Below are 13,764 nucleotides of genomic sequence, written 5' to 3'. Positions count from 1 at the left end.
GGCAGACAAAGTAACTATTATGTATCTGTCCTAAAAGTTCCTGTGATGTTCTGGCTAGTTTTGCTTAAGTACTATTTATAATATTTATGAGAAAGGAGGACAAAAATGAACCTGATGCTTCTGTGGAGAAGGAATTCCCTGGCTGAGCAGAAAAGCCTGCCAAAGTTTTGGTGTTTCTTGTTTGTTTGAAACAAGACTGAAGGACCATATAATGCAAGATGAAGCCATTAACAGTTAAAAGGGAGAGGACACACTAAAGAGACTCAGCCAGGGCCCTGGTAAATTATCAACAATTGTGGGCTTTCTTAGTGAGAGTCTAGGATTTGAGAAATTCATGAGGAGAAAAGGCGGAGGTCCCTGGGCACCTGAAAATGAGAATTGCTGCATTGAACTAGGCTGACTTTGGCATGGCATTTTGAAGAAGGCAGTCATATGGAATGTAACGAATAAATAGAGCATATCAGAGCCTGAAAACCTGAGAATAGGCTCATGTGGGTGAAACGAGGTGAAGCACGGTGCTTGGTACACTATAAACCCTCAGTAACATTGGCTGGTTTTGAATGAAATGAAACCTAACCTGAATCCAGTCCCTACTCGGTAACAGCGGGGAAGATAATGGGTGCCTAGGCAACGTCTAGCAAGTTCTGGGCTAGAGGCGGCTCCCAACTGTTGCGTCACCAGGGGCCACAGAACTGAGTCGGGGAGAAGGGAGGAATCTGTGCGGAGGGTCATCCGACTGAGTCGGAATCGGACACTCTGGCAGGAAGTAGAAAGCGAAGAAAACGAAACGACCATTGGTGAATTTCAACACCACGTCGTGAATTTCAGGTAATTTTCCACTTGTTTATTAAGATGGAAAACTCGGATTCCAACGATGAAGGAGATGGAGTTTCGGCCCAACACATAAGTCAAACGGACCGATTGGTTCGGGAAGAAGATTTCTCCAGGTTCGTAAATAATCTGAGTGAAGATTACGAACTTATGAGAGACAACAATCTTCTAGGCATTCCAGGTGAAAGTACGGAAGAAGAGTTGCTGAGAAGACTTCAGCTAATTAAAGGAAACGCACCACAAGACTCAGATGAAAATACAGGTATATTCTGCTTTTGGAGGGAATAGGATGGGATGAATAAGGAACTTCATAATAGGAAATAGTAACTTCATAATAGTAAATAGTAAATTATACAGAAGTGACTTACATTAATTTGGTAAGTAACTTCTCATAAAAAGAACTCGCATTTACTTGATTTTTGGTGAGCATGTCAAGGTTTGTTTGTTTGTTTTCCTGATTCACATTTGGGTTGTTTTAATTGGGAAACAGTGCAAAGTAGCCTATTTGTATTTTTCTTGGTTTTCTACCTCAACTGAAAGTCCCTCCTACTTCCTGAATTATTTTTTCTACATAGACATGTAAAAAAAGCACACAGAAATATTCTCCACTGGGGACAATTGTGCTCTCTTCAACACCTGGGGACATTTGACAATGGCTAGAGATATTTTTGGTTGTCACAGGGGAGGCATGGGTGTTACTAGCATCTAGTGGGCAGAGGCCAGGGATGCTGCCAAAGATCCCACAATGCACAGGATAGCTCCCCAAAACAAAGAATTGTCCAGCACCAAAATGTCAATAGTGCTAAGGCTGAGAAACCCTGCTCGAACCTCAGGTCTGGTGCCTTCCCTCCCAGTGTGAAGTAGAGGATTTTGCTGTCTAATGAAGAGGATACTATAATACTTTGGCTCTTGAATATGGTCTTATATGTACCATGCTAGGTTCAGTCTATTCGTTTGATCTGACCTTCAATTTAATGTCAATTAAAAATCTTGGTAACATTAAGAAGTATTCAAAATGCAAACACTTTTAAACCTATAAAACTTGTTTATGTTTGGGCAATAACCTTATATTTTAAAACAGCTTATCTATTATCAAAAGCACATAAGTGAAGAGCCTACAAGTAGTCATGTTGGAGACTCATGAAAATTAGACAATAATGTAAATTGAACTAAACTACTAGCATTGTACCTTAACTGGTGTTTACCTTGTTTAATTGCATTAGTGTTTTGACAGTGGACTGAAAAAAAAGTCTCTTGACATTCCTGCGACAGTGGTACACAGGGCTGTGTATATGATGAAATACTGAAACATAGACTTCCTCCAGATTCCCTTTTTAAAAAATTCTCTAAGTTTATCTAGGATTAGCTCACTCTTTTTGGATGGAATCGAAACTTTTCTACCTTTACTTATAAATCTACACAGTGCAGTTTATAAAATATTAACTCTATAAATGTGAAATCAGTTGAAAACATCTGAGTATTTAAGTTCTCATTTTTTGTTTGTTTTTGAAACAAAGTTTCAGAGTGCTATTTTATGATGGTTCTAATTTTGGTGGTTCTTTTATGCACCCTCCCCATTTTTTTTGTTAACAGACAGAGGAGACTCTTCAGATGACGTGTCTAGTGGTGACTCTCTAATAGACTGGCTTAACTGTTCTGGACAAACTGAAAATATGACAAGTGGACAAAGAGAAAACCAATCTTGGAGAGAAGAGAGCCTAATTAATCCTAAAAGTGATCAGTTCATATTCAGTTTAGAAATAAATGTTAACCTTGATAATGGGAGTCCAAATCCAGAGAATGAATATGTAGCATCTGCAAGACTTCCCAGAAGAGAAAATATGGAAGACAGCCAAAGGCAAGTGGAAAGTCCACAATCTGAATCAATATTTACAAGACCATCTATGTCTGAACAAGATACAACTGAAACATTAATGGAATTCCCACCTACCACAAGTCAGAGAAGAGCAAGAAGTAGGAGCCCAGAGTATCGGAGAACCAGAGGAAGAATTGAAAGTTGGTCGCCTCCACGTTCACTTAGGGAAATTGTACAAAGACTTAATCATAGTATACCCTCTCAGAATTTTGAGCAGCCTCTGCTAAGTGAGAATGCGAGATTTTCTAGAACTGAGCACCAAGAAATATTGAGACAGCAAATGACTGGATTTGAGTTGCAAAATAGCGGTCTTATTGAAACTTCTAGAACAAGGAATGCCGTTCATGGAGAAAATTCTCCAGATACAACCAGCAGTGGTGAATCTTGGGGAATGTGGGAAATATATCCAACCATAACCTTCAATCCTGAAGTAGGACAAGTTCATTCTGGAGCATATTCTCAGAGAGACAGCAGAGCTAGTAGAACTCAGTTAACATCTGAGACACCAAACAACACTGTCACTTCTGAAAGTGAACGAGGACTGAGGCATATGTATTCACATTCTGAGCAGGCAGGTGTGAGAGCTTATGTCAATACGATTAGAAATCCCGTTTGCAGAACTTTAAATACTAGATTAAATGATACAACATCTGTTCCAATTCAGAGCACGTTAAGGCAGACAATGGCAGAATTTAGTAACTCAAGTAACCTTATGGACAGTGACAGTAATTCGAATGCTAGCTATGATACCCATTCAAGTTCCACAATGATTTGCCATTCACGCCCCAATTGTATGTCTAGTTCCAGTTCTAGTCCTATTTCCGGTTCCAGCTCAAGTGATGAAAATTCAGGAATTAGCTCACTGATGTTTGAAGGCAGTGAAGAGACAAAGTTATCATCAGACTTATCATCAGAGACCAGCCAAGGGGGTAGACAAATTATCCTTGACAGTAATTTAGAGCATAGTGTCTCACCTCCAAGTCAAAACATGGAATGGCTAGAGTCATCTAATGGTAGTAGTAGTGGTATATTTGGTTCTGATTCAAATGCTAGCTATGATACCGATTCAAGTTTCACACTGATTTGTCATTCACGCCCCAATTGTATGTCTAGTTCCAGTTCTAGTCCTATTTCCGGTTCCAGCTCAAGTGATGAAAATTCAGGAATTAGCTCACTGATGTTTGAAGGCAGTGAAGAAACAAACTTATCATCAGACTTATCATCAGAGACCAACCAATGGGATCGACAAATTATCCTTGACAGTAATTTAGAGCATAGTGTCTCACCTCCAAGTCAAAACATGGAATGGTTAGAGTCATCTAATGGTAGTAGTAGTGGTATATTTGGTTCTGATTCAAATGCTAGCTATGATACCCATTCAAGTTCCACACTGATTTGTCATTCACGCCCCAGTTGTATGTCTAGTTCCAGTTCTAGTCCTATTTCCGGTTCCAGCTCAAGTGATGAAAATTCAGGAATTTGCTCACTGATGTTTGAAGGCAGTGAAGAGACAAACTTATCATCAGACTTATCATCAGAGACCAGCCAAGGGGGTAGACAAATTATCCTTGACAGTAATTTAGAGCATAGTGTCTCACCTCCAAGTCAAAACATGGAATGGCTAGAGTCATCTAATGGTAGTAGTAGTGGTATATTTGGTTCTGATTCAAATGCTAGCTATGATACCCATTCAAGTTTCACACTGATTTGTCATTCACGCCCCAATTGTATGTCTAGTTCCAGTTCTAGTCCTATTTCCGGTTCCAGCTCAAGTGATGAAAATTCAGGAATTAGCTCACTGATGTTTGAAGGCAGTGAAGAAACAAACTTATCATCAGACTTATCATCAGAGACCAGCCAAGGGGGTAGACAAATTATCCTAATAATATCTGATGAAAGTGACTCTGGGTCCTCCCATAATCTGCAACAGTTTTTCCTCTTAAATGAAGATGATCCATACCAAACTACAGGACTCACCAAAGCACAGATTGACAGCTTGGCTGTAAGATCTTTTGGTGAAAATGATGCACTAAACGCCTGTAGCATTTGCCTTACAGAGTACACAGAAAACAGCAAGCTTCGCATACTACCTTGCTCCCATGAATATCACATTCACTGCATTGATCGCTGGCTGTCTGAGAACTCTACGTGTCCGATTTGTCGTAGGCAAGTAGTGGATTCCAATGAGAGTGAAAATCCTGATCGATGAATTCTCAGCTATATAAAGTGTTATAGGGCTTCCCTGGTGGCGCAGGGCTTGAGAGTCGGCCTGCCGACGCAGGGGACTGACAATAAAAATTAATTTCACACCATAGCAGTTCACTGAATTTCAATAAAAACTTAGCATGTGCACTGGGTTGGGATGTTCCTGATTCCATGGGAGAAATGTCTTAATATGATATAATGAATCTAGATAGATCCTAGTAGTATTATCTCGTCATGTAAACCCCAGACATCTCTTAGCCCTGTTCAATCCTGGTTGTGCATGCAAAGAAACAGAAACCCAACCAAATATCAATAATTAAGAAGCCATTTAAGACTACATTAGAGTCATTCACATAAAGAAGTCATGTTACATTCCTAGAATGCCATAAAAAGCTTTGAAACCCTTCTCTTCCTATCTCTCTCCACAGCAGTTTATCCCACCTCCCTAACACTGCCTTAACGTTTCGCCTATTCCCCACTACCAATGTATCAGTCAGTTCTAGCTAAAAACTGATGGCACACTTTAAAAGAGTGATGGAATAGCATTTAATGAAGAGACTAAAGTGTGTAAAGAATGAAGGGAAACCAAGAGATGATGAAGTACCCTGAGGCTAGCAGCTGTGAGAAGCCAGTATTATAACCACTAGGTTTGAAGGGGCATAGAGAGATAGCAGTTCCTGCAACCCAGAATGTCTTCGAGTTATAGGAGAAGCCCACCCAACAAGAGATGTAACCTTAGAAAATGGCATCCACTGCCAACCTAAAGTTTGGAAGGGGGCAGATCATGGAAATAAATACCCTTGCCTTCTTTCCTCCTGACTTCTAATCACTTATCAGTAGTTCATATTAACCAAACCCAACCTGAAGACACAGAGAGACTGGTCCATGAAGCTGATAAAGATCAGCCTCCTGGAATCACGAAGCAGGGTTAAGAAGGATGGCGAGTAGATCCGGTAAGCAAATCAGAGACCATCTACCACAACCAGCATTCCCAACTCTCTTCAAACCCAGCCTGTGTATGCTTTCTTGCCTCTTCCGCTTCCGCTTGTTCTCTATTCCACTCTATGACTCAGCTCTTTAACAACCCTCTCTATTTTCCTTTCATTTACTCAGATCTTGTATTTTTAAAAGTGATAAGATGACAAAGCCTTAGAACTTAATTACCTTTCTCTTAAACATGTCACACTTTGATTTGCTGTGATTGTAAACAACTAAGGATAAAGGGCAGTTATAGGTATGTCTTTAATTTTTGCTTCTTCAATATATTCAAGCTTCAATTTCTTTCTATATATGTTTAGTTCATATAATTAATTTTTAAAACAGATTCTAATTTCTTTTAAAGGGTTTTATGGTTTATATATGACTCAATCATATGATTAAGAGTGAATTCATGTGAATGACCCAAAGTAGCCAATTGCTGCTTGGAGCCTCACAAGCTGCAATATGAAAGCCTTAAAGGTAAAACTTGGCTTCAAGAAACATGTCTACATAGTTCAATTCTAACTGTCCCCAGTAAAACCATCACCCAAAACCCCGAGTATTTGAAATCAAAATTTAGGTCATGCTTCCTTCCAACCTAAACATAGTGAAGGATTTTTCTCCTACTTCAGCCTGAAGACTATTTTTGGGGGGTTGTATTGGCCAGTCCAGAAAATTTTGCTTAAATTTTTCAATCCTGGTATAGGTGAGAGTACATTGTATTATAACCTAAAGCAATAATCAGAAATTTTGTGCAATGTGCAACCTATACAAATGTAGGCAGTGTTAAGTATACACCTTCTCTAAAAAGTTAAAGTCAGCAACATCACTGACCTTTCTTTTCTCTGTGAATTGCTGGCAGCCACAGTATTTGCACATAACTACAAAATATAAATGGGGAGTGGTGGTGAAGTTTTTGAAAACATCTTTGAGGTAGTATATTTTTCACACAGAAGATATCTGCATGGCCAGAAATGAAGGCTTGGCTCAAACCTCTGAAATTTACATTAACTTCTGAAAGTTGTTTGAATAGTCTGATTTTTAGGAAGTATTTTTGATATCAGATATACTTCATTTAAAGTGAGTAGAATAATTATAACAGTACTTGGCTTTCATGCTATCCTAACAGATTAAAACCTTCCAAAGGATGATAATTGCTTAATTAATGCTTCAGTACATTCACATGCACCTTCTGTGGTCGACAGAATTCTAAGATGATGCCCAATGATCTTTGTAGGAGCCCCTCCCCTTGAGTATGACACCTGTGAATGTGATGGACTATCATTCCCATTATTAGATTATGTTATATAGCACAGTTGATTGGGAGCTTATCCAGAGTGAGCCTGACCTAATCAGGTGAGCACTTAAAAGGCACACAGAGGACTTCTAATCCAGATAAGATGGTTTATACTTCCCTCTCCCTGCTCCCCCTTTATACACACAACTATATATCCTGGAAATAATATGAGACAACCAAAGGAGATCTCTGAAAGGTCTAGAGAAGGTGAATTGCCTAGGGACCCTCAGAATGGATGAACAGCCTCATGGCAGGGCACCTTATGACCCTCTACCAACAAAAAAATGTGATCCAGGCCCAGCATTTCCTAACTCCCAACTTAGTAACAGGAAGTGGCTCAAAGAGGCTCTTCCTCCATCACATCAAATGGGAATCCCCCAAACACCAGGCGAGCCTTGCAGAACCTGCAACGACGAACAATTGGAAGCCCTGATGACACTAAGTGACCAGGGAAAGTGCTTTCCTTCCCCACTGGGCCTGAGATCCCCCTTCACCACCCAGACACATCAGTGGCTAAGGGTCCCAGCAAAAGTGCTCCTACCACAAAAAGCTCCCACCTGGACAATGCTCTCCTCAGATGGGCCTGAGGCTCCTCTCCCCTCCCCAGAAACATCAGGCAACTTGCTGGTACCGGCAACGGAGATCCCTCCACAGAAAGCTCTCAACCTGGTAAGCACCCTCCACTCCTTACAGTCCAGGGAGACCCTGTCACAAATGCCTGGCCCAGGAAGGACTCTTCATCACGTGTTCCAGAGATTCCCTTCCCTCACCAGAAGCACCAAGTGCCGTATCCTGGGGAAGCTACTTCAGACCCCATAAGCAGCATGAGAAGGGACCAGAGGTAACCCCACCTGCACAAGAGAAACAGACCATAAGAGTACCACAAAGGGTCAGAAAATTAGGTTATCATGGAACCACCATCCATAAAAGTACAGGAAATGTGTGCCAAACCTATAAAGAGTGAATGCCTGCTAAAAATTAAAAAAAACAAAACACTTTAAATAGGGACCAAAGTATCCTAACATAATAGCCAAAATGTCCAAAAGACAATAAACTATCACTACTTATACCAAGAACCAGATACATGACAGCTTGAATAAGATGTGACAGATGATGCCAACAGAGATGAATTAGATGTTAGAATTATCTGACAAGGGTTTAAAAATGCTGATTTCAGACCTTTAAGACCTCGAACACAGAACCTAGTCACTCCATGCCAGTATCCCAACCTGTAGAACTGTGAGCTAATAAAGGGATGCTGTTTTAAGCCATTACATTTGTACTAATTTCTTATGCAGCAACAGACAACTAATACAACTTCTCATCTAGGATCCATCCTGTACCTAGAAAATGATTATAATGAGTCCTAGACAAGTAAATGGCTTAATGTCTTGGTTCTAGGCCCACTATAATATTATATTCTACCATTTTTCCCAAAAATGGAATCCCTAATTCCTGCTACTGAAGCTGCTAGAAGACAGTATCCTTCCTGTTTGAACAACCACCAATATCGTATCGCTCTAACTTTACTTCACATCACCCTATCTCATTCTACCAGTGTATGCTGCTTATATCATAAACCCAATTTAACACTCTGACTTTGAAACTATATAGCCACTTATTTTTCTCTCAAAGCGATTGCTGAGTATTATATTGCTCTTCCAAATCATATTCCTCTCTGTCAGCCCTGACAAATCAGAAATGGAGAAAATTTGTACCTGAATCTTCTGAGCTCAACCTGATACGTTTTTTACATTACAGTATATCAGTTTAAATACACAGCATCACTGTGGTTGTGAGCATAAATATTTCCATCTTAAGAATTTTCTCTGTATTTTCTTGGTAGTTTTTAAAACATTTGTTTATTTTGGCCTAATTCCAAAAAAAAACCCTTGTCTGAATAACAAATTCTTTTTGAAAGTAGTTATAGCCTGTGGATAAGTTTTTGATAGCAATATAAAGTCTATCTTTTTTGGCTAACCATGAAAATAAGTTGTGCTCTCAATATTCCATGAAGAATTAAGTATAAAGATGCTTTTGTTAATGCAAACAAGCCTGAGCATCCAACAACATGAACATCAAAACACTGCATGTACTGGAAAGTTCACAAAGAAATGTGACGTTTCTGTTAAGTAATATTACTTGTTATCCATATACAATACTTTGAGATCTTCAGTATCTTCTTTACTACAATTAACGAAACATTTCATGTCTTTTCATTATTTGAGAGGTGAATGTATACTCCCTTCAATGAGAAGTTTCCTGGTATGAGAATTTCGAATGGAAATGTGAACTGCATTTCTTTTCTGTGACTTCATTTAAGATTTGAAAATTCTTTACCATCTTAACTCAGGCTTTTTCACTATGAAATAAGAGGCTCTCCTTTGTGTGATATTCAAAACTCTCCATTTTTAAGCATCAAGCCAGCATCTTTAATATCACTGCAAAAATGTGGGGATTTGGAAAAGCATGTTGGGGAAAATCCTTTTTCTCTCATCCACCATTCGTAGAGGACAGACACTAATTATAAGCCAACTCTGGGCTCTGGGTTCTCCATTCTCACATCACTAGTCACAACACAGTTATCTACCACCCCTGGCCTTGTCATCTTCTATTCTGGAAGTGTATTTTTTTTTCTTTAGTATCACTTGTGACTATCTAAAACATTTTTTATTTATCTTGTGCTTGTTTTCTTCCCCATTCCTATCCCAAAATAGAAGCTCCAAAAGATCTTTTTCTTTAAATTACTACTACATTTCTAAAAACTAGAACAGTTACTGGCATACACACACACACACACACACACACACACACACACACACACAGCTTCAGAATTTTTGGCCACTGTGAGCATCCCAGACTTATTTTTCACCCTTTATTCTCCAAAGAAAACCTGTTTTAATACTGTTACCTACCATCCTGGATTTGATGTATTTCAACCTAGATCTCTCTCACTTACTTAACATATTTGTATAGGGTTTCTTGCCTATTAAGTTATAATATCTGCCAACCCTTTCCTAAATCACTATTTCAGGCATTCAACGCTGACCAAGAATGTGCCATGCCCGATGCTGGGTGCTAGGGTTATAGTTACGCAGTACAGCACTTATCATGAAGAAATGTATTACATTTTAAAGAAGGCAGATGAATAAACATACAGTAACACTCTATGTCAGGGATGCCCTGACACAGATTCAGATACAGGATAAAATGGAATGATCTAGGAGGAGAAATCTACACTAATAATTCAAACCTCCTTAAAGTTGGGTTATATCTGAGTTGTATCTTACAGGACTAGTAGCAATTAGCCAATGAAATGAAGTCATTAATTTTATTCTAAGCAAAATAAACACTGCATGCAACAGTAAAGATGCATTGAAAATTTAGGGCTCAGTAAACAGTAAGTATGAATCATCATGCTCTGGGGTAGAAGAGGAAGAGATGTAAGTACATTGGCAAGAAGTGAAGAGATGAGGCCAAAGAGGCAACAAGTGGTATTGTGTATCAGGCTGAAGAGTTGAACTAGATCTTCTAAGAAATGCACAGTCAACACGATTTTTCTAATAGGAATAAAATTTTTCAATTTTTAGAATGGTCATACTAGCAGGGATATGAACAGATTGTCAAAATTTAGATTGTCCCACTTACGGAGTTATGGCATTAACTGGAAGAAAAAAGTATAAAGTCCTGATATAATGGTGAGACAGTTGAGATATGGATGCATATAGATTCAAGTAGTATTAAAGAAGCACAATAAAATTTGGTGGCTGCTTGGATAATTTAAAGATGACCTTAAGTTTCTGGTTTAGGTGACTGAGTAGATGGTGAGAAGTTCCACTGATATAAGAAATGCAATATAACTTGTTTGTCATAGAAGAGGAATAGATGACAATTCAGCTGGAATCTCTGAGATTTGAGATGTCAGAGTGATATTTTAGTGGCAATGTTCATCTCGCTATCACGGAATATCAAGTATGCTTCTAAAATTAGGATAAAGATGCCAGACTGAAGTCAAAGAAGTATGAGTATTGCCTGTGAAAGTATGTTCCATGGTAGTAGTGGAGGGAGATGGATGGAATCCTTTGGAACAGGAGCAATTATAAAGTAGACAGACATAAAGAAGATAGCAAAGATAATCAAGACAGAAAAATGAGAAGTGTAAAGATAAACATAAACACAGAGCATATTTCTTCGTAAATATGAAGAAAAAACAAAATATCTCTAGATGTTAAGAAGAATGTAAACTACTAGGAAAGCAAGGGTTTTGTAATTTTCACTACAATAGTCATAGCATCCAAAACACTGCCTTGCCCAAAGTAGATGTTCCATAAATATTTGTTGAGATATTTGAGATAGGCATGACGTAAGAGAGAATAAGATAAATATTAAAAATAGAAAAAATAAATCCTGGGAGAAATAGGAATAATTCATGGACTAGGACAGAACCTGAAAGGCTTAGTTTTACCATGCACAGATGGAGACCTGCCACTATTCTAAAAACCTACAAATGTTGAAAGAATAAGTCTTTGGCAGGAACTGTAACAAACATACTGGCCATTATAGATCACTTGGAAACAGTCTACATATCTTTTTCAAAGGCTCCTTTTTAAAAGAAAGAATTGGTAAGAGGGTGTTTAAGTGCTTTTCTGTCAGGCTTTTTGCTTGGGAGAAAAAGGTGTAGGTGAAGTAACTCTGCCCCACATAGACTTTCAGTCTACTTCTCCCTCTTGCCATCCTGATTTACTCAGGAGTTCTACTGGGCACATATATACCTCAGAAGCTGAGGCCCTCTCCTTGCATATTATAGTAGAGGGCTTCCCTTTCTTTCAGATTTCACATTATGATAGTTTCTTGAGAGGCAAAGGTAATGGCTACGTATGCTTACATTCACAAACATCTTGAACCAGAGCCTCTTTTCTTTTGTATTTTGAAATCCAATATAAAGGAATTTTAAAATTCAGCAACAGGGAAAGAGTTTCAGAGTATTTGAACTTGAAAGAGTATATACCCATAACTTCATTTTTGCAAGAAAATTAGCTTCTTGAAATCTTATGCAATTGCTGCCATGGTCATTGTATTAATTATAAATTGTAATTTTAGAGAACACTTACAAATTAGTTTAAAGGCTAGAAAGGAATTTATTGACTCACAATACACCAAAGTTTGAAAGTGCTGATACTTTCAGACACAGGTAAGTGTGGGGGCCCAAAGGATATAAATAGAAAATGTTTCTCTGACTTGGATATTCTTCCTTCTGCAGTTTGTTTTGTTTTGTTTTGTTTTGTACTATTTTGGGGAAAGCTTTCTCCAAGGGGTGGCAAGAAAAATGAACAAAAGCAACTCTATTTTTATATATTACCAATTTACTGAACCCAGGCAAAGAGACAGCCTTTATACAGAAGACTGACTCAGCTTGGGATTTCTGTTAAAACCTGAAGGGAATTCTAACTGGCCAGGTCTTGGTCACATGCCCAGCACGAGAATATGGAGGTGGGATCTCCAAACCAAACCAGATGGAAATGTGGACAAATTCACCAAAAGTAGCAATGAAGGTCTTCTAAGGGTTCTCTTTTGTTTTTCACACACTTCTTGAATCAATTCTGGTGATATGTATTTTACTAGGAAATAATCAATTGCATCCAGTTTTTAGATTTTTACAGCATATTTATGTTCAGTGCATCATCCTAAATTTAATATATTTCCCTTTGTATTTTTTTTCTTTCTGTTCCTATACTTTATACCTTGGCTTTCTCCATTTTTCCTTGATCAAAATATCAAATGACATTCGATAAACTCTATATTAAGGTTTGATTGGAGAAGTAGAACCACTAGAAGGACTTTATTATAGAGATTAAACCTTACATGATAGTGGGGCTTGGTTAAGCAGTCTATGTAAATCCACTGCCCTGCCTCTTGGTGCAAGTCCTGAAGTCAATAGGGCTGGCAGTCAGGAATGAGAGATGATTTGAAGTTAGGAGATCAAGGATAAGTTGGAACCTTCAAAGATAAGCTATAATCCAACTAGAAAAATGAACTGAACGCCATATTAAAAGGATTATACATCATGGCCAAGTGGGATTTATTTGTAAAATGCAAGGATGGTTCAACATACGAAAATCAATCATTGTGATACACCACATTAACAGAATGGAGGACAGAAAAACCAGATGATCATCTCAATTGATGCAGAAAAAGGCAGAAAAAGTATGTTCATTGGAGTTCAAAACTCCATAGAAAGTTTAAATAACATATTTGATAAAAGTGAATTTGAATTTTAAAAGTTGAAAATAAGCCAGAAAAAACGATGAGATTAAATGAAAATGTGAATGATAAAGGAATAAAGGATAAAATGGAACACCCACATTCATCTAATAATATTTTTAGAAGGTGAGATTAGAGTGAATTTAACAAGTATTTGAAGAAATAGTACTTCTCGGAGATTAAGTTAGAAATAAATCATCAGATAAAAGAAGTGCATGGAGTCACCATTAAAAGAAATGAAAACAAATATATGACTATATCCTGTATCGCATACCTCACCTCAGCCTGATCCTTCCTTTGTTCTACATTAGAAGAA

At 38.1% G+C, this 13,764-nt stretch overlaps 1 protein-coding gene across 1 annotated transcript; it reads left to right on the top strand.

Moving 5' to 3' along the window:
* The first annotated feature begins 831 nt into the window (after positions 1 to 831).
* Positions 832 to 4,916, top strand: LOC132491686 (E3 ubiquitin-protein ligase RLIM-like). The gene is made up of 3 exons (XM_060100519.1): positions 832 to 1,093; positions 2,431 to 3,810; positions 3,922 to 4,916. The coding sequence occupies exons 1-3, from the start codon at positions 853 to 855 to the stop codon at positions 4,914 to 4,916; spliced, it is 2,616 nt and encodes an 871-aa protein (XP_059956502.1). The 5' UTR covers positions 832 to 852.
* The last annotated feature ends 8,848 nt before the right edge of the window (positions 4,917 to 13,764 follow it).

This window comes from Mesoplodon densirostris, chromosome 6, assembly GCF_025265405.1.
Source record: "Mesoplodon densirostris isolate mMesDen1 chromosome 6, mMesDen1 primary haplotype, whole genome shotgun sequence".
Lineage (NCBI taxonomy): Eukaryota > Metazoa > Chordata > Mammalia > Artiodactyla > Ziphiidae > Mesoplodon > Mesoplodon densirostris.
Note: the sequence above shows the minus strand (reverse complement) of the source record. Positions and strands in the feature narration are given on the sequence as shown.

What these genes read in the sequence shown, in the direction of transcription:
- LOC132491686 (XM_060100519.1), top strand. Translation starts at nt 853, where the DNA reads ATGGAAAACTCGGATTCCAACGATGAAGGAGATGGAGTTTCGGCCCAA. An exon ending in AGACTCAGATGAAAATACAG is followed by an intron (nt 1,094 to 2,430) that starts GTATATTCTGCT and finishes TAACAGACAGAG; the next exon opens with GAGACTCTTCAGATGACGTG. An exon ending in TTGTCATTCACGCCCCAATT is followed by an intron (nt 3,811 to 3,921) that starts GTATGTCTAGTT and finishes ACTTATCATCAG; the next exon opens with ACTTATCATCAGAGACCAAC.